The sequence below is a fragment of the Thrips palmi genome, unplaced genomic scaffold (genome assembly GCF_012932325.1).
Source record: "Thrips palmi isolate BJ-2018 unplaced genomic scaffold, TpBJ-2018v1 HiC_scaffold_5, whole genome shotgun sequence".
NCBI classification, from domain to species: domain Eukaryota; kingdom Metazoa; phylum Arthropoda; class Insecta; order Thysanoptera; family Thripidae; genus Thrips; species Thrips palmi.
Genome location: NW_023144632.1, coordinates 646,590 through 665,931, shown reverse-complemented (window position 1 = coordinate 665,931; position 19,342 = coordinate 646,590). Strand labels below are relative to the sequence as shown.

Sequence of the window (19,342 nt, the reverse complement as noted above, 5' to 3'; positions counted from 1 at the left end):
CTGCTCTCCGAACGAGGAATCCATTGGCGGGGTCACATGTCAGTTCGTTTTCCGATTAGCGACTCTGGAGCTCAAAACACGTCTAGAGTTTAGGCCGCCTCTACGGGTCTTCTGGCCCACTGTGGCTGTGGCAACGCTTGTCACGCGTCCAATGACTTACGTTGGTGCCATTCCACGTATTTGCACCCTCCGCATGTCTTGTTTTTTTTCTCGACGCGCGTGACTCTGATTAGAAGAATGGCTGCAATTTTCCTGGTACAATAAAGACTTTCCAAATGAGTGTAGTGCACGAATCATTGAAAAATCGTGAGCTCTCACATGCGGCCTGACCTTTATAAGCTCCAACTTGAGCGTCAGTTTCACAAAATCCAACCATGGCCGTCAAACTGCTCACCGCCTTCGCTTTTGCAGGCATCTGCCTGGCGGTGAGTGCCACATTCGACGATACGTGTTACACTGTGGGAAAAAATCACAGTAAATCCTGTAGTGATTAGTACAGCTGTCACTGTAGTTCAGAGTACAGGATTTGCTGTACTTTTTTAACAGGATCTGCTGTACTTTGTACGGGATTTACTGTACCACAGGGGTGGAGTACGGAATATCCTGTACCAGGTACAGTAGACACTGTAGCCAGGCACGGTAAATCCTGTGTACTGAACTACAGTAAATCCCGGCAAAAAAATTAACGAGATTCACTGTGGTTTTTTCGCACAGTGTATGCGTACGTTTTTAAGCTGGCAAGTTAGGACAGATTTGTCGTTGGAAATTTGTTCCGTAAGACAGACGTTATCCTTTCTACCTTGAAGCGATATTGTTACCTGGCAATCACCAGGTGAGAAAGTCCCCGGAAGTGTTTCGAATGTGCTCTCATATTCAATGTGTTTCAGTCCTATTCTAATGATCTTGTCTGCGCGTTCTCCCCCAGACATTCTTATCTTAAAGGCAGGGGAATTTCACTCAGTTTGACCATTCGGAACGGAGGGAATATATGTATACATGCTCTTTTTGTTTCTGTGATATTTCATCGTCACAGTTAGGTGAATTTTATCAAAATTATATTGATTTCTAGCTAAATCAAATGATCAAACTTAGTGAAATTTGCCTGCGTTTAAGATTTGGTGGATTGGGTTTAACGCCCAGATAAGAGCTTTTGAATAGGACCCCTCAAGGGGCAAACAACTTGAATTTTGGTGTACATTTTCCTTGAAATAACGTGAAATACCGGTGAAATAACGTTGAAAAAACGCTGAAATGACTTTGAAATGAGGCGAAATGACGCGAAATAACGTTGAAATAACCATGAAATAACGGGGAATAACATGAATTTGAAATACCGGTGAGCAAATTTTGACGAAGTTGTTTGCCCCTTGGGCCCTCTCGATGTGTGCATGCACAACTGTCTGCATACAAAAATCATAATTTTTAAAAGTCGACAAGACTTCAGTGTGCATGGACAGAGGAACGTTCGGAAACTGGTAACAAAAATGTCCATGGCTACGTGGAGCAGTGTCGATGAACTGTTGGGTTCATTTCCAGGCCGCGCTGCTGGTGTCCGCCGAGGAGCAGGGCGAGCACGTGCTGGTCAAGCGGTCCGGCCACGGCTGGTTCCAGGCCCCCGGCAGCCCCACGAGCCGCCGTACCATTAAGGACGGTGCCGGCCAGCAGATCGACCACACCGTGAACCACGGTTCCGGCCAAATCACCTCCGGGTACCTCGCCAAGGGCAAGAACGCCCGCGATGACTCCCCTCACCGCACCGGCCAGCCCCACTCCGGTGGAGCGCCCAGCACGAGCGGGAAGACGAAGAAGAGGGGGCACTAACCGACAGTCGCACGCCTAAAACCTTACCACCCATTTGAGCATATATTCGGGAAAAACTAAGTAATTTGTTATTCAAAGAAATGGTTCGCAAATGTCTAAGCATTTTCTTTGAAAGCTAATTTATGCTCAAAGCTTCTTATAGCAAGCTTCTCTTGTTTGTAAAGCTTAAAATAGTGTGCAAGTGTTTCAGACTGCGAGATTTGAGTTCTCTGCAGTCAATAAAAAATTTCAAACATGAAATCCATCGCCATTGTCAAACTGATTCCTCACGTAGAGGGCATTTTTGTGTCCAAGCCCTTCCCAGAGCAAACTGATTCGAATGCGGTCCATTTCGGCACTCGAAAATCTTGTTTGGCACTGAACTTGCTTTTCCCCACAGTCTATGGAGTTTCAAATCTACCGTAGAACGGGGTAATATGAGACAAATTTCGAGGTTTTTTGTGAATTTCCCCCTTTTAATTTCAATTTGAGGTACAGAGGTGTTCATCACTTGTTCATTGACCCTTTGGCGACACTCCCACCAAATTTCAGATTTTTAGGTGCAGTAGGGACCTTTCAATAACCCTCGGAATGCCGTCCCATATTTCCCTGCAATGTGGGGTAATATGAGACAAAAGAAAGAAATGGTAAAGAAGTATTGAGAATTAACTCATTTAGGCGGGTTTGGAGTTTTTTAAGTTCTTTTTATTCATTTTAAAGATGATTGGGAACTATAATGGAGACGATATAAAATCTGGAGGGAAGAAAAATGGGTGTCACTAAAGAGAGCTGAGAAATGTACAAAAAGTCATGAGTTCTGCCGGTCACATGAAAATTCTAAACGAAGAGCATAGATGCCGCCGGTCAGATAGCAAAACAAATTCGTGTTAAAATCATAATTACCGTCAACGGGGGTAACTTGGGACACCGGGGGTAACTTGGGACAGTCTGCCCTGTACAGCTTGTACGTGCTGCCATTCAGTGACGGGGGTTCCTAGCGTCAAACCCGCGGCAGGGTTTTCTTTCAGAGGCCTCAGGGCACGCGCGGAAAGGTAGAAAAGGTGCATAGCATAACAATTAGTATTTGAGAAACGGGAAACTACATAATCGGGTTTTTGACAAAATTTGTCAAACATTGACAAGTTGACCCTAGTGCAAGGAGCGCAATGCAGATTTGGCCAATTAGTCTCTCTGGGTTGTTACATCGTACACAGACAATAAAGTTCGCAAAAGGGCGTTGATTATAGTTTTCCCATCTTCGGTCCAGACTTCATTTTCTCAAAAATCGAAATTTTACGGGGTAACTTGGGACAGTCTTTTCCTCATGTTTCCAGCAGTCGTAGCCTCCTAGGAGTTGACTTACCTGGTCCTTGACATAACTTAAACTTAGGATTTGACGCTCATGATGGAAAGAGATGCCTTGCTCTACAGTTTTGTCTTCTGGTAATCCATATTTTGAAATTTTCAGAAAATGCCTGGAAAATACCAGTAGAAAAGAGAGTTCCGCGTAGAGCCCTTGATATAGTCCAATATCGGTCCTACAAGAGTTCCTAGGCCCGAATTTTTGGTCTATATGTTGTGACTTGAATTTATTACGTCCATTAACATCAATAGATGCATGGGAACGTAGCTAATTACCTACTGTCCCAAGTTACCCCCGGTCATGGGGTAACTTGGGACACTCTTTCGGGACCGCTTGGAAACGATGTAATCGAGGCAAATGAACCAGACAGGCATGAAATCATGGGAAAAGGGTCAAACTTTAACATAGTTAGGATCCAATGGTCTGGGTTGAGAATCTTGCCTCTGGCGTTCAAAAAACGTGAAAAAGTGTCCCAAGTTACCCCCGTTGACGGTACTTGAAATTATTAACAGTGGAGTATGTTTGGCCTCATGTTTCAAGTGAAAAGAGGTGTCTCTATTTTCCCTGCAAGGTAACAAAATTGTATTCCATCTGGAACAGGCAGCCCGGGAGTAGACATAACGGAACCAAATTTTGTCCAGATTATGTTGACATGATTGCCTACAGATTTAAACCTCGTTCGGACGAGAACCCGAGTTCTAACCGAGGTTTCTGGGGAGGTTTTTACAAACTTTATAAAACTTGTTAAAATTTAGAGGTTTTTCCTTTGGTTCTACATAATCCTGGCGAGTCTCTGATTGCCTTCGTGCGTTGCCTGTGAGCTGCCAAGGCCTCCTAGATCACGAAAAAAAATTCACAGTGGTCTTCCAAACAGCCGCTAGAGAGCAACACGACAAAAACCGAAAAAAGTGCGCTTTGTCTCGATTTTCCTTCATGTCTCATATTACCCCGTTCTACGGTACCATGTGACTCGAGAGGGAGGCCAGAAGGGTCGTTTTCGTAAGTCCATTCGCACCTTACACCAACTTTGCGGCTCTGGAACCTTCTGCTCCATTCGAATCTTTGAATTTTACGCACTTCCCCCAAATGTCCACAGTACGTACACACTTCTCTATTAAGATTGTATGTTCATTGGAAGTTTCCCTGGAAGTTTCCTTCGTACAAACTGTCTACTCTACAAATCGAAGAGTGTACATGGTATGCTCTAACTGCAGCATGCCTGCAAGCACGCTCTAGCTAGCGCATGCCTGCCAGGCATGCACCAACTAGTGCATACATGCCATGTACACGCTAACTGAAGCATGCATCTAGTGAATAAGGTATAGGGAGTTGTCTGCATCAGGAAGCGTGTACATGGCATGTATGCGCTTGTAACACTGCAAGGAAAAGTGTGAATAGTACAACAAATGTACAACAAAAACTGTACAATAAAAGTACAACAGGGATTGTAGAAAGTACAACGAGAATTGTACAAACCACAACGAGGCCTGCACTGCCCAGCACTCGTCATGCCGGTTCCATTGTACTTTGTACAACAATTGTTGTACTTTGAAAGTACAATAAAAACCTGATAAAAAATTTGCCAGAAATTTGTGTACTTTTGTTGTGGTTATTTCCTGCAGTGAAGTGCATGCTTGGCAGGCATGCGCTAGTTAGAGCGTGCTTGCAGGCATGCTCCAGTTAGAGCATACCATGTACACTCTTCGATTTGTAGAGTACCGTGCTTCGACTTTCGTCATGATAGTTTGGAAGAAACCACCAAAACCACTACTAGGGGTGCTTCCTGCTCAAGACTATATACGTGTTGAGAGTCAGCATGTTCAAATCCCGGTGGCCAAAAACAACAAAAAAACACACAAAACAAGAAAGGTGTGCGGGGGACTGAAAGTTGCGTGACAGTTGTGTGAAAGTACTTGCTGTAATTTTTGCATTTTTCTTAAATTTGGTTGGGGTTGGAATATTTGGAAATTTTCACAATGGGACATTCCATGTGAAGTCGACCAGGCCTTAGCCACCATGGGCTCCGATCCGGTTCTCGTTTTCAGGGTTTGTTACCCCTATGGTCCCATGAAATAATCGGTACTTGGTTTGGGGTCCGGCCCCCCAGGGGCTGGGCTATGGCCAATTTACTTTTTTGCTAAATATAGGAACAACGCAACTTTGGAGGGCAATATCTCAGCAACCATTGGTCGTAGGTCAAATCCGAGACCAGATTTGGAAAGAGGATGAAAAACTGAATCTTTTATGTCTTTGAAGTTTTTACGTCCAAAAACTTTTTATAACTTTAAAACTTTAGTGAAGTTTTCAAATTAGCGCCATCTCCTAGATCCTCAACCGATTTTGACCAATCTGGGCTTAAAAGATAGCTTAAACCCTTCCCTAAACGAAAATGTTAACCAAAAAATGTGTTCGGCTTCGTTCCCGAGAACGAGCCATTTTCGTGAACCCCTGCAACCACGTATTTCACCAAATTGTAGTGACGGCCGCACTCGATACCACACTGGACGCTCTCTCAGGTGTTTTCGGCTCAAAGCAAGTTTCCGGGTTGCTTTTCTTAGGTTAGGGGACCCAAGCGCCTGTCAGGTAGGCCAACAACCAGCAGACCTGCAATGCACTAGTGACGACAGGGTGGCCTACACAAATCAAACGTGTGCTTAGTACACAGCTGTGGGAGTATGCTTGGAAGCATACATCTATAGGAGTGTGCTTGTCAAGCATACATCTATAGATGTGTACTTGAGCAAGCATGCATCTACATTTGTGTTGTTGGGCAAGCATGCACCTATAGCTGTGTACTTGGGCAAGCATGCATCTATGGCTGTGTGCTTTTAGATGGGTGAGATGAATGCATGCTTCTCCAAGTACACAGCTACAGATGCATGCTTGCCCAAGTACACATCTATAGATATATGCTTGTCAAGCACACTTCTATTAATTTGAAGGCATACCATAGTCATTAACATTGAAGATAGAGGTTAGTAGTGTCAAAGAAGATACTTTTATTAGCTTAGCTTTAGCTTAAGCTACACTCTCATTCTAGGAACGTGACATCACGTTGAAACGAACGTGACAAAATGTCACGTTCGTTTGAGCATTGTGTCACGTTCGTTTGAATGTGAACAAGCTGTTTTTTGGACAATTCACACTCTAACGAATGTGACACAATGCTCAAACGAACGTGACATGTTGTCACGTTCGTTTCAACGTGATGTCACGTTCCTGGAATGAGAGTGTATAGTTAAAGGAGATACTTTTCTTTATGCTTTCCTGCAGACTTGACAGCCCGCTTAAACGGCATTTTGGCATTAATCTGAAGGCATACCAATAAGATACTCTCCTTGGCCAGCTAAATAAAAGTATCTTCTTTAACACTACTAACCTCTATCTTCAATGTCATTGACTATCGTATGACTTCAGATTAATTCTAAAATGCCGTTGAAGCGTGCTGTCAAATCTACTGGGACTGACAAAGAAAACTCAAACATGTATTTTTACCCAATTGCTGACTGAAACGCCTGGAACATCCCTTACCCTGGCGTGCAACAATAACTAACAACAACGACACCCACCCCCACGTGTAGATATCACGGCGAGGTGGCGGAGTGTTGTACTGGTCCGATCGCCCAGAGCGCGCTGCCTGTCCCACCCTTCAGGAGGCAAAGTACACTGCAAGGTCAGGTGTGTGCTTAGTACACAGCTGTGGGAGTATACTTGGAAGCACACAGCTACAGGAGTATGCTTGAGTAAGCATCTATAGAAGTGTGCTTGACAAGCATACATCTATAGATATGTACTTGGGCAAGCATGCATCTGTAGCTGTGTACTTGGAGAAGCATGCATTTATCTCACCCATTTAAAAGCACACAGCCATAGATGCATGCTTGCCCAAGTACACATCCACACTTAATTTTCTACGGTGAAATCTATTCGCAATATAGATAAAACTCACAGTACCTTACGGTACCAGCTGCGCAGCCGTAATACGAATGAGGAGTACCACAGTGTACGATGGACTTTCACCGTAGAAGAGCTTGGTTTATACTTTGCGAATAAAATGAAGGAGGAGCCATAAATATTCGTAGGAACAAGAAACCATCCGTAAGCTATGAAAAATCTATTTTGGATCGTAAAATACGATGAATCTAAAAGTCCCATTATCCTGAAATACTCCCCCGTTGATTGGTCTGGGAAAGCGGTGATCAAAATGATATGAAAATACCGGACAAGTTCATTCAAACAATATCTGTCGGGCAAACTTGGCAACCATCTATTAACAGGTGAAATCAATTGATTTCAACTTTCCTATTAGCACATTTTAGTTGAATTATTTACACAATTCAATAATAATAAACAATTCAAATCTGAGCATCTAAACCTTTTAAAGAGGACTGCATCATAAGCTTCAGACAGTCTGCATATCCCCTACCTCTCACCTGTAGTTAACCTTGCTGCAGGGTGCTGAGATCATCAGTCCGGCTTTCTCCACAAACTACCAGTTGCCAGGAACGCCCAGGCACACTCTGGATATCCTTACGTACTTCACTTCCATGGTGGAGAAGTAAAACCGCAGTAGGAAATCACTGTTTCATTAAATCTAAACATAGTTTCTCTTCGTTTTGTACCATCTTGTACCGGCTGACAACAAAGAGCAGAAAACTAACCACAGAACCAAAACAAAAGTCTTCAATTGTTTCCCAATGTTGCCAACCCCACGACACTGGAAGGCCGTGCATTTGTGGATACTCCAAGATCCAACTGGATCCAACCACAGCGCCCTGTACGTAGGCAACCAATCGGGCAGCAGCATAGGTTGCCTACCCGTCAGGCGCCTGGCCTGTTATGGTGAGGTGGCAGGGATAAAATGGAATTGTGTGCTGTTCTCAAGGATCCCCCAACTAGCTCAGGGCGAAGCCTCTTAGATCGAGCCAGTAGGGGCTTGTCGGGCTTGTTTTACTTGCAAGTGAATGCCTGGCCTGCACTAGAGCCTGTACTGGTGGAAGAGGTAAAACAGAATCAGGAAAAATAAAGGAAAATTTACACAAGAACAAGAAAAAATGCCTGTTATATTTAGAACAAAAAGTTAAATGCTCTCTCAGGAATTACAAAGCATAAAAAGGCAAAAATAATTTACAAAAAAATATAAATTACATGTAATGGCACATTGCTCAGTTTCCCATTATGGTTTTAAATTGATCAGTGAAAGCTGAGTGGCGAGGATTTTCTAGCTTCATTTTATACACATTGGCAATTAAAAACCTGAAAACATATTTCCAGCCAAGATAAAAGTGTGTTCCAAGTACATAATTGGCTTTAATTAACAAATCAACTGCTCTCAGTGGCATTGTAGTTTGAGACAGATAAATGTACTCCGTGTCGCCCAGCACCAATGCCATACTCTCAATGTTCTTGTAGGTGCCCTTTGCAAGAATGTATGGTTGGACTGGTCCGTCCTCCTGTTCCCTTCTTTCAATCACATAAGTTCTCATATCATTGTTGCTCTGTAACAAGTAACAACACATAAGAAGTGGAAGGGTACTAATTATGTTCAAGTAAAAACAGACTGAATATAAGAGAAAGGAAAAGACGGAAAAGAAAGAGAAAGAGGGAGGGAAAAGAGAGAGGGGGGTTGGGGGATGAATACTCACCGGTATAACTACAAAAAAATCTTGGAGTAACGGCAGTGGTTCCATACTTTTCTCCCACAAATTAGCTTCAACTCGTTTAGGTCTCGGCAAATACAATGACAAGATGACTAAAGAATTCATCGCAGCTGTAACAACAAGAGAGCAGAAGAAGATACATTAACTACATGGAACAAGTTTTTTAGTTCATCAATATTATTAATATCAATAAAGCCTCAAAAGGATGATAAATATACTTACAGTCTGCAAACTTAAAACACTTTTCAGGAGGGAACTTTTTCTCATCGTCCTTCGCAATTGCCAGCAGTTTGGGCACAAGGTCTGCATAATTCCGAATCAGCATCGAGCCTTTGTCTTTGAACATTTTCTCAAACTCATCATCAATCTGAAACACATGTCATGTACATAATTGTTGTAAAAGTTCTTTTAACTTTGGTCAAAATTAAAAGTATTTAACAGAAAAACTCAAAATTTTAAGGTGATTATGCTTACCATTCTTCCTTCAAAACTCTTTAAGTGAGGATATGCTTGAAGCAAAAGGTACACATAGCACCTGGTGTCAGCCACCAGTTTCCGTCTTTCATCAAATGTTTTGTCCATTAATTCCTCAATCTCTTTCTTCTTTCTATCATCTGGAACAATGAGTCTCAGGTAGCGAGCCTGAAAATAAAATCAGTTTTAAACTATTTGTGTGAAAATTATCATTACAATTAAGAAATGAGTTTAACATACATCTTTTGACAAGCCAAGATCGTCTATATTGGTGTATCTAACCACTTCCTCAATGTCAGTCTTTCTGGCTTTGTCCTTGTCCTTGGGCTTCTTTGCCTTTAAACCACCACCTCGAAGACGAGGTTTTTCTGAAGTCCTTTGCTTGTGAGCGTGGTAGTTGGCCAGCTTTCCTTTATTGTTTTTCCGGTCATAAATCCAAGACTAAATTAAAAACAGAAACAACAAATTTAGACTAAGTTCATGGAATGAGTCACAGATTCCCTTCCATCAAAAAAGAAAAGACAAGAAAAACTGGAACGTACCCAGGGCTTCTCTTCATGAGTTGAAGGCTGATGTGCCAACCTCGGGAATGTGGCCACCAAGCAGACTGCCAAACCTTCTCTCATTTGAGCTGTTATCAAACTTGGATTGCTGAAAAACAATATAAACATGAAAAATTTGATACATGAAAAAACTAAGACTAGATAATAAATTTTACTCACTCAGTTTGGGCATACAAATGCTCCATAAGAGCAGCCACCAATTTTGTCACATCAGTACCAAAAACTACACCATCGTTTTCCAATGTTTCTGCCAGAGATGTCACAGCTACATTGTTCTTAGATTCAGAAGATAAAATATCGAGGATTGAATACTGGGAAAAGAGACCATTCTATGAAAATTACTTGTAAGCTAAACTAATAATAATTTTTTAAAACTGAAACTCACTTTGGGACTCAAATTATCCTCCAAGTAGTTTTGAATCTCCTTCTTGTCAATTGGTCGCTAAAACAAAGACAACCAGGTGAACTGCAGAAAGCAGGAATGAGTTTAGAGGGGTGTCAGAAATACTTAAATCATAATTACCAGGTTTTCATCCGATAAAAAAGCTGTGTGTTCTTGCAATATTTCAGCTCGAGGTTTGTCCTTTTCAGCATTTCTTCTTTTCTGAAAAACAAATAGAAGTCATTACAAAAAGAAAGCATCAACAATAACTTAGTATGGGCAAATCTTGGGAAGGACTAAATACTCATGCATTACTGAACTGCCAAGAAAACAACTCTGCAGGAAATAATTTACCTTCTTTGAAGAAAGTCTTCTAAGTTTTGTTCCTGAAGATTGCATACCAACTTCTTCTTTCGAATGTGACCTTTTTTTAGATTTCTTACTCCGTTTATCAACAACCATACCACCACCTAAATTTTTTGGCACATCTTTGTGTTTACTCTTTGTTTTCTCACTTGGAAAACACTGAACAGCAGGGATGGTGGGTTTTTGCTGAGTTTTGAAGCCTGTAAGGGAACACCTATTTAGTTGAGTTTGCAGTACATGAAGTATTTAAAACTTAGAAGAGAAAACATGTCTTACCTTGTGATATGAGACGCTGGTATGCATTGATTCGGGCTTTAAAAGCAACTCGTTCATAAGGAATCAAGTTGCTCACTTCACTTCGAGAAGCAAAGCCCACAAAAGCTTCATCATCACTCTATAATGGGGGGAAAGCAAGTCAAGTATAATGTTAACATTAGAAAGTCACCTGAAATTTGCCACAAGATGATAAACTAGATATTGGTTAAAATCTTACCGGCACTGTGTCTGAATTGTCACGTTGGTCTGAGTCCAAATCGATGCGGTCAATGCTCTAGGAAAAATAAACATTTCACAATTAGAAAATAGTAAAGAAAACTGAAAATAGACACAGTAATACTGAGAATTACAAGCACATATGATATTGATTTCATACTTACATCATCGTCATTACTTTCATCGAAATCATCTGAACTGCCTTCATAGCCAAGTCCAGCACTGGTTCCAGCTTTCCCACCTTTACTGCTCGAAGCAATATTCAAGTCATTGCTTTGTCTGATCATAATTGAACTGCTGGTTCCAGCTTGCCCAAATTTACTGCTGGAAGCAGTATTCAAGTCAGCGCTTGATCTGATTGTAATTGTACTGCTGGTTCCTGCTTGCCCACTACTGCCAGAAGTAATATTCAAGTCAGCGCTTGGTCTGTTCGTAATTGAACTGCAGCTGGCACTTTCTCCCAGTCTTTGAGAAGTGACATCGGCACTAGTATTGACACAACTGCTACTTCCATTGCCTTCATTTCTGCTCTGATCTCTCTGTGAACAAGATAAGATACACATTAGACTGCTACAGATATAGGGTAAATAACATAAAGAAGCTTAATGATAGTTACCCCTATTGGTGTTGTATGGTTTATCACCACCGATGGATAAATCACAGGAGAAATCTTAGGAGGCTAAATGGAATAAAAGAAAAGTTATTACTTCTAAAGAACCAAAGAAATTCAAATTTGTATGAGTAAAAAAGAAGATTACCAAAGACTCTCGAACCAGTTCAATTAGGTCCAAAAGATCGCCTACATTCAAGCCATATCTCTGCAGATCATCACATCCTAGTTTAGAGAGCATGAGTAAATGCCTGCCAGCAATGCCTTTTCCTGTAAATAAAAAAAAAAGAAAATTAATAATAATACCACAAAAAGCAAATACCGTGAACAAATACCTGAGAAGAAAGTTAACATACATTAGCGAACTTTCCCAAACTTTTCAGCATTATTAGACATGATAAACAATATATTTTTAAAAAATCATAATCTAATCATTGACATTTTTCTTAACATTTTAAATTCTGTGTATTTTGAAACTGAGAATTGAAATTAAAATACATATCACTGTGGGCAATGTAATAAGTAAGGCTTGCACCACAAATTGATTGGCTTGAGGAGAGAGAGAGAGAGCAGGTCATGGGTTTTGCATTAAAGCTTCAGCCAAACATCTTCTTGGTGACAAGTAGAAGGACTCCGAGTTCACAGTCCATGCAGTCATCGGCTTGTCGAGGAAAAGATCAGTTAACAATAATGCTCTAACAAGTGGAACGGCTTCACTTTCAATCAGGAAAGCATCAAATCTGGAGTCATATACTCCCTTGAAATCCTTCGTGATCAGATACACATTTTCATTGTGAACATAAATGTTGCAAATACGTCCAAACAAAGGTGCATTGTCATTGTCAGCTAATTGCAGATTCACATAAAGTCCCTCTTGGTGCAGAAAACCAGCAATCTCCACTTTGGTTACTTCTTCCAACACTTCTTCTTCATTGATCCCGTGGACACTGAGAGCATTGAAATGAGGACATTCTCCAGCAACTTTCAAGGAACCTTTAGAAATAAATATTTCATTCAACACTTCTGTGTCAAGATCCATTAGTTCTGCGCATTGGTACATTTGTTGGATGTCAAGAAATGACACTGGTAGATTTTTGTGATTGCAAACTATTGTTCCAAATCTTTTGGCCAGGGCATGCTTGCCTTCATACCTGTGATAAGAAAGAAGAAGAAAATTAAATCACAACATGTTTTATAAAAAATAAAATATTACTAAAAGACACATCAGAGCACTGCTCTTTAAACATTTGAATTAAATAAAATGTTTAAACAAAAAAAAAATTACCTCATACACCAATACAAAACTGCTGGGCCAAATTTCCGCATGAGCCAGATGTAGTGGAGGAGGTGGTGATGTTTATGGAGTGGGCGAATTTTCTTTGGCTTCTTCTTCTTTTGTTTCTTCTTTGGCTCATTTGTTGAATGTCCTGCCTCATCACCAGGATTATTATTTTCTTCTTGAGTGACATGGCCATCTACCAATAATTCAACTGGATCCTGCAAAAAATCTTCATTCTCTTCTGGATTGTCTTCATCTTCTTCAACAGCAGCATCAACATCAACAGCAGCAGCAGCAGGGGGCTCTTCAGTTGGAGGATACAGAGTGAAAAATAGTTTGTGATGATCATAAATATTTGTATCAAGCTCTTGAAAATCACTCTCAGCAAGGACATGACTAAATATGACCCTGCAAATACACTTCAGATGAACAATAAGTCTGAGATGGGGGTTGTCCAAAGGCACTTTATCACCAACCAGAAATGGGAACACTTGTAATAAACACCAAGTTTGCGCAGCTGTTTGGTGTAATGTATAGCAGCCTTTGTTCTCCACTGAGGCAATGGTAAAGTTTGGTGATGGCTTGTTATTGGAGTCACCTGGCCCATAATTAAAAGTGGCAATTCTATGATTAAAATAAAACACATCAAAATATTTCTTTACAAAACAAAATTCGTGCAGAGCAAGTTTGATTTCCATTGGAACCACTCCCTTCAATAAATCATGCATGCCATCTTTGATTAGAGCTTCAGGAAATTCTGCATACTTAGCTCTTCTCTGCAGGGCAGCATTTAGCTGGACACCATAATTTGCCTTCATAAACTCTTCAGATCTTTCAAGCAGTTCCCTCAAATGAAATTGGTGGAGCTCTTTTGTTCTAAGTTCACCTTGGGCAAAAATATCCTGGTAGAAATCTTTCTTCAAGATAGTGCAGATAGAACAGAATCTTCGGCATGAAGGTGAATAAAGTCCCAAAGCTTCATGTGCTGCAAGATCATCAGCAGCACCAGCAACAAGTGTTGCACGAAGGGTATAGGGACGACCATTTACATTTATTTCTACCCCATCAGCTGTTTCTAACTGCTCCATTTCCAGAAAGAATGGATCCAACATGGCACCAATTCCATCTACAGGTAGATCCTCTTTGTAAGCATATGCCATTACAAACACAGACCGAAGTCGTGCATTCTCTTCAGCAGGTAGATTTTGAAGTTGATAATTTATTTCTGAAATTTTATGGATGCCTGTTTTGGAACCTAATGGATTTGGAGTGTCAAAGTCATCAGTATGCAATGTTATGCGTATGGTAAATGGATACTCAGATATTAGAGGATGTGTGGCAGCAAGAGACCCATCTAAAAAAGATCGAATTTTCCCATCAGTGCTCTTCTTTTCTGAGTGTATGAGCTTATGGAGAACTTTGTTGTTCAAGACAGCTGTGAGCATTTTAGTCACAGAAACATATTGAAAGTTAACCCGCACTTGAGTTGGTATGGAAACTCCATTTGAGTCAACTTTATGATCATCTCGATAACCAAGAAACTCGGGTTGTCTTTTTACCAAGCCAAAATTCTTTTCAAAGTAGTTTTGCTGTTGGTCCTTGGTTTTTAAGAATTTAAAGGGCTCACTAGCTGATACATTATTGACACACTGTTGAATAATACCATCTTCTACATCTTTGTTCTTCAGATTGGTTGCAATCTCCTTCTTTACAACATCAACTATAGTAGACACAAATAATTGTGACTCTTCAATGACAACAGAGACAGCTGTTCCTGTGACATTTCCTCGTTTCAGCAGATCTAATATCAAGCGAGCAGCAGCTCTTTCAAGAGAAATATCAAACTCATTACGAGATATAATTTCTTCAGTTACATCATGAATCGATTCTTCTGAACTATTGATGTTGTTGCCATTGGTGTTGTCATCAACATTGTCACTGCTTGAAGTACTATCATCTCCTTCATGACTCTGATCAGATTCTTGGCTTGACGACTCTGAACAAGTGGCAGATGATGATGCTGAAGAAGCAGATGATGATGCCGAAGAGGAATCAGAGGATGAATCACACTCTTCAATATGGTGGTCTCGCAGATGGCGATACAGGGAACTCTTGACAGCAAACTTTCTTCTTTGACAATCTCCTTCGCAGCATATAAAAGGTGATGCATGGCGTTGCAGGTGTTTCTCAAAAGCATCAATTCCCCCACTTATTCTTTGCTCACAGCTAGCACAGTAGATTCCCATTTCACAAGAATTCTAAAATATGATAATTCAAAAACAAAATTAACAGCTAAAAGCACATATATCCTGAATAAAACATTTTTGAATTAAAATAAACCGGTGCCTGTTCAAAATGTGTTCTGTTAAGTCACAAATCCCTTGCCTCGCTTTATATCAAGCTTTTAAAAAAGTCAAAGATAGAGCACCCTTCTACTAAGTGAGAACAGTTTTGAAACACTTTCCTCCCTTAAATAGCATTACAACTTACAAATATTTAGTTACAATATTAATATTTTAAAAGTATGATTAAGATTTGCACCTCGTAGTGTTGTTACAGCACTCTCAGAAATTTCTCCTTTCGTAGCGATCTCTTGTAACTGATCCACAGTGATGGCTTTAACGTATGGCTCGGACAGAAACTCCATGGCTGAAACAGAACACCAAACCAATCATTAATACAGGCACTCCATAATCAACAGGCTCAAGTGTAGCCAAGGGAAAGAAGGAAGGGTGAGAGGAGAGAGGTCCGGGGAAACTGCAGACCGATTCCGAGAGTAGCTTTCATCGCTCTGTCTCTCTCGCACTCATGGGGCGTCGCTTATGGGTGCGAGAGAGACAGAGCGACAAAAACGACTCTCGGAATCAGTCTACTGCACACTGGTACCGAACAGCGTTTCGTCGCACCGTCTCTCTCGCACCTCTCTCGCCCCGTGAGTGCGAGAGAGACAGAGCGATCAAAGCATCAAAAGCACAGTCCGATGTCATCGGTCGGCTGTCTCTCTCGCACCCACGGGACACGCGTGCAAGCGAGTGCGACGACACAGCTGTGCCGAATCATTCTCTATCATTCCAAATCTCGAACGCTCACCTGCAACGCGTGCTGTGCACGACGACGTCAGTTCGATGTGGGGCCTCACAGGTGAAGGGGCACTGCTCCAGCACAACGTCGCCAGCTGACTCTCTGCACCACCCCGGCTCGGCGAGGGGCAGGGCTTGAAGCTGGCGGCGGACGGCAACGCACTCGAGCTGCTCGGAAACAGGGGAAAACAGTATTAGTCGTTTTTACCGTAGAAAGGTGGTCGATTCCGTTGGACGTCGTTCTCAGAGCCTAAAGCAACTTCCTGATCGGCCGAAGTCGATAAGCCACATAAGTCCCGTTTAAAAATGTCTCTACCTGGCCTGGATACGATGCGAAAAAGTTGAATTCTAAACAGGGACGCCTCTACTAGCGACGAAAACCTTATTAAAAATCAGACAAACAGGACACGTCCCACCTCCTGAAACTAACGAATGTCTACCGTTTGGCGCGGCGCAAACGGTTTGAGAAAAGCGGGAACTGCCCCGCAGGTTGACAAACGTCAATCTCCAAAAGCGACATTTAAAACTCAATACATGAAGATAAAGTTTTTTGAAAACGGGGTTACAAAGAACGAAATAAATAAGAAATTTGTTTTGTTTTTTTTATGCAGTATTTTAAAGAATCTTAAGTCAAATTTGAAATGAGATTCCTGTCAATTTTACTATGCACCCTGAGGTTGGCAAGGTAACAATGACGTCACTTGTTAGTCTTTTATTTTTTTTTAAATGATTTCCACCGGATTCAAACTTCCAGCAAAGCATTTATCATTTTTCCCCCCCAAACATAAAATAAATGAACTATTTTCACTTAATCAATATTGAATTGACCTGCGACGAGTGGCTCGCTCGTCACACCACCTTCCCTTTACCCTCCCCCACGCTCCCTTGCCCCTTTCCCCTTGCCCCCGCCGCCCCCGCCCACTTCCCCTCCCCTCCGCCGTCCTGCCTGTTGCATGCAATGCATCTCACTCTAGCTTTGGCTAATTTGTTCATAAGAAAGCACAAGTACAGGTTCAGTTACTGATACTGAACACAAACTGAGATACTTCAAAGAGCGAAAGCTTCAGAGGCGATAACTATGCACTCACATTAAAAAAAAGTGAGAGAACGGAGACATTGTTTAGTGAACTGAATACTTAGCTTTCAAGTCAAATAAATAGTTGTCACAGCCCAATCCCCAAACAGACATGGAAAGCTCGCTGTAAAGAAGTAAAATTGTTATGCCATATTAAAATGAATCAGATACTTCCTTTACACGCAAATTTGATCAAACCGACACTTTCAGTAACTCATACCATTGATTCACTGAAAACATTTGCCTCCGCGTCTCGATATAAAATTTTAATGCCTGGCCACGCTTAGCCACATTCGCAACTTCATAAAATACGTGATTTTTAAAATGCTATGACGTTAGAACAACTAACCTCTCGAAAATCACCGCAACTTATTGACTTTGGGTTTAAAAAAGGACTAAACTCACATCACCCAAAGACTAGATTCGATACTTAGTTTCTGTAGAGCACTCAATGCCTCGGTACCTGGACCAAATCTCGACGAATCACGAAAAAAATTTTACCACCGGGTTTCCGAATTGTTTGTTTACATTTTACTTGAATCCTAAAATTGTTGTTTCGAAGGCAGCCGAGCCAGCAGAGGACACGGGGGAAAACAAAACACTCCAGTCCTCTCACGTTATTGGCAGTACGCCTAACGTGTGAATAACCATGCGCGGCTTTTGAAAATTTAAAAGCGACTTCGCGACGTCTGCTATTTGGTGTGTTTTTTTGGTTTGTGGTTTGGTGATGAGCAATGTCAAAGAAATAATTTTGAGCCGTGAGTCAAGGACATTTCATAGAGACCGCCTTTCCTAAAGTGTGTCTTTCTAATTTCACTTTGTCGGCGAAATGGCTGCGTTCAAGCAGGCCTTCTTGGACGAGTATTGCGAGCTGTGACACTGTTTACAATGCTGCAAGTAAAGGTTAGTCAATGAGCAGTGTATGGAGTCCATGGAGTCCTAGTACCATTATTGTAAATATACATTTATATTTCAACCGTCTGGGTTTGTAGGTTAGTTGCGCACCACAGGTGTGAACAAAAGTAGGGCTAATATAGTCTGCTTCAGTTTTAATTCCTACAGGTGATACTTCAACTCTCAAAGATATGATGTTGATTTGTGAAAACTCATCTTTAGCTGTGTAGGGAGAGAAAAGTGATATCCCATTTGTTCTAAATTTTCAAGGCCATTTTTACATTTTAATGATTTGTAGCATACGGATTGTTTTCTAACTTTCTTCGTACTCTACCAACATCGGCAGAGAGCAGACTCCCATTCGTATCTTACCAATTCCTTTTTTTCTCCATACGAAGAGGCCTCACCGTAAATTATAGTTCTTTATGAATTGGCTTGACTTCATCCGTATTACCAATGAAATTATCAATTTTCATTGTAGCATACGAAGGAAAATATTTCTCCGTAGCTTACCAGCCACATTTCTTCGTAGAAAATTTAGTGTGTCCATAGATGTATGCTTGACAAGCACACTCCTATAGATGTATGCTTCCAAGCATACTCCCACAGCTGTGTACTAAGCACACGTTTGATTTGTGTAGGCCACCCTGTCGTCACTAGTGCATTGCAGGTCTGCTGGTTGTTGGCCTACCTGACAGGCGCTTGAGTCCCCTAACCTAAGAAAAGCAACCCGGAAACTTGCTTTGAGCCGAAAACACCTGAGAGAGCGTCCAGTGTGGTATCGAGTGCGGCCGTCACTACAATTTGGTGAAATACGTGGTTGCAGGGGTTCACGAAAATGGCTCGTTCTCGGGAACGAAGCCGAACACATTTTTTGGTTAACATTTTCGTTTAGGGAAGGGTTTAAGCTATCTTTTAAGCCCAGATTGGTCAAAATCGGTTGAGGATCTAGGAAATGGCGCTAATTTGAAAACTTCACTAAAGTTTTAAAGTTATAAAAAGTTTTTGGACGTAAAAACTTCAAAGACATAAAAGATTCAGTTTTTCATCCTCTTTCCAAATCTGGTCTCGGATTTGACCTACGACCAATGGTTGCTGAGATATTGCCCTCCAAAGTTGCGTTGTTCCTATATTTAGCAAAAAAGTAAATTGGCCATAGCCCAGCCCCTGGGGGGCCGGACCCCAAACCAAGTACCGATTATTTCATGGGACCATAGGGGTAACAAACCCTGAAAACGAGAACCGGATCGGAGCCCATGGTGGCTAAGGCCTGGTTGACTTCACATGGAATGTCCCAATGTGAT

General features: G+C 41.4%; 3 protein-coding genes across 11 annotated transcripts in view; 1 reads left to right on the top strand and 2 right to left on the bottom strand.

Moving 5' to 3' along the window:
• Positions 1 to 19,342, bottom strand: part of LOC117650398 (alpha-1-macroglobulin-like) — a 104,873-nt gene that overhangs the window by 45,162 nt on the left and 40,369 nt on the right. The window lies entirely within an intron of this gene.
• On the top strand, positions 161 to 2,320 carry LOC117650402. Its single transcript, XM_034393820.1, has 2 exons — positions 161 to 425; positions 1,537 to 2,320. The coding sequence occupies exons 1-2, from the start codon at positions 375 to 377 to the stop codon at positions 1,819 to 1,821; spliced, it is 336 nt and encodes a 111-aa protein (XP_034249711.1). The 5' UTR covers positions 161 to 374; the 3' UTR covers positions 1,822 to 2,320.
• LOC117650399 lies at positions 12,024 to 16,092 on the bottom strand. 2 transcript variants are annotated; one of them, XM_034393817.1, is made up of 4 exons: positions 16,080 to 16,092; positions 15,531 to 15,638; positions 12,996 to 15,247; positions 12,024 to 12,861 (listed from the first exon to the last, which is right to left on the bottom strand). In XM_034393817.1, the coding sequence occupies exons 3-4, from the start codon at positions 15,233 to 15,235 to the stop codon at positions 12,285 to 12,287; spliced, it is 2,817 nt and encodes a 938-aa protein (XP_034249708.1). In that variant the 5' UTR covers positions 15,236 to 15,247; positions 15,531 to 15,638; positions 16,080 to 16,092; the 3' UTR covers positions 12,024 to 12,284. The 2 variants fall into 2 exon arrangements, with proteins under 2 accessions (XP_034249708.1, XP_034249707.1); XM_034393816.1 differs by lacking the exon at positions 16,080 to 16,092 and having other exon boundaries at positions 12,996 to 15,591.

What these genes read in the sequence shown, in the direction of transcription:
- LOC117650402 (XM_034393820.1), top strand. Translation starts at nt 375, where the DNA reads ATGGCCGTCAAACTGCTCACCGCCTTCGCTTTTGCAGGCATCTGCCTG. An exon ending in TTGCAGGCATCTGCCTGGCG is followed by an intron (nt 426 to 1,536) that starts GTGAGTGCCACA and finishes GTTCATTTCCAG; the next exon opens with GCCGCGCTGCTGGTGTCCGC.
- LOC117650399 (XM_034393817.1), bottom strand. Translation starts at nt 15,235, where the DNA reads ATGGGAATCTACTGTGCTAGCTGTGAGCAAAGAATAAGTGGGGGAATT. An exon ending in GTTTTGTATTGGTGTATGAG is followed by an intron (nt 12,862 to 12,995) that starts GTAATTTTTTTT and finishes TTCTTATCACAG; the next exon opens with GTATGAAGGCAAGCATGCCC.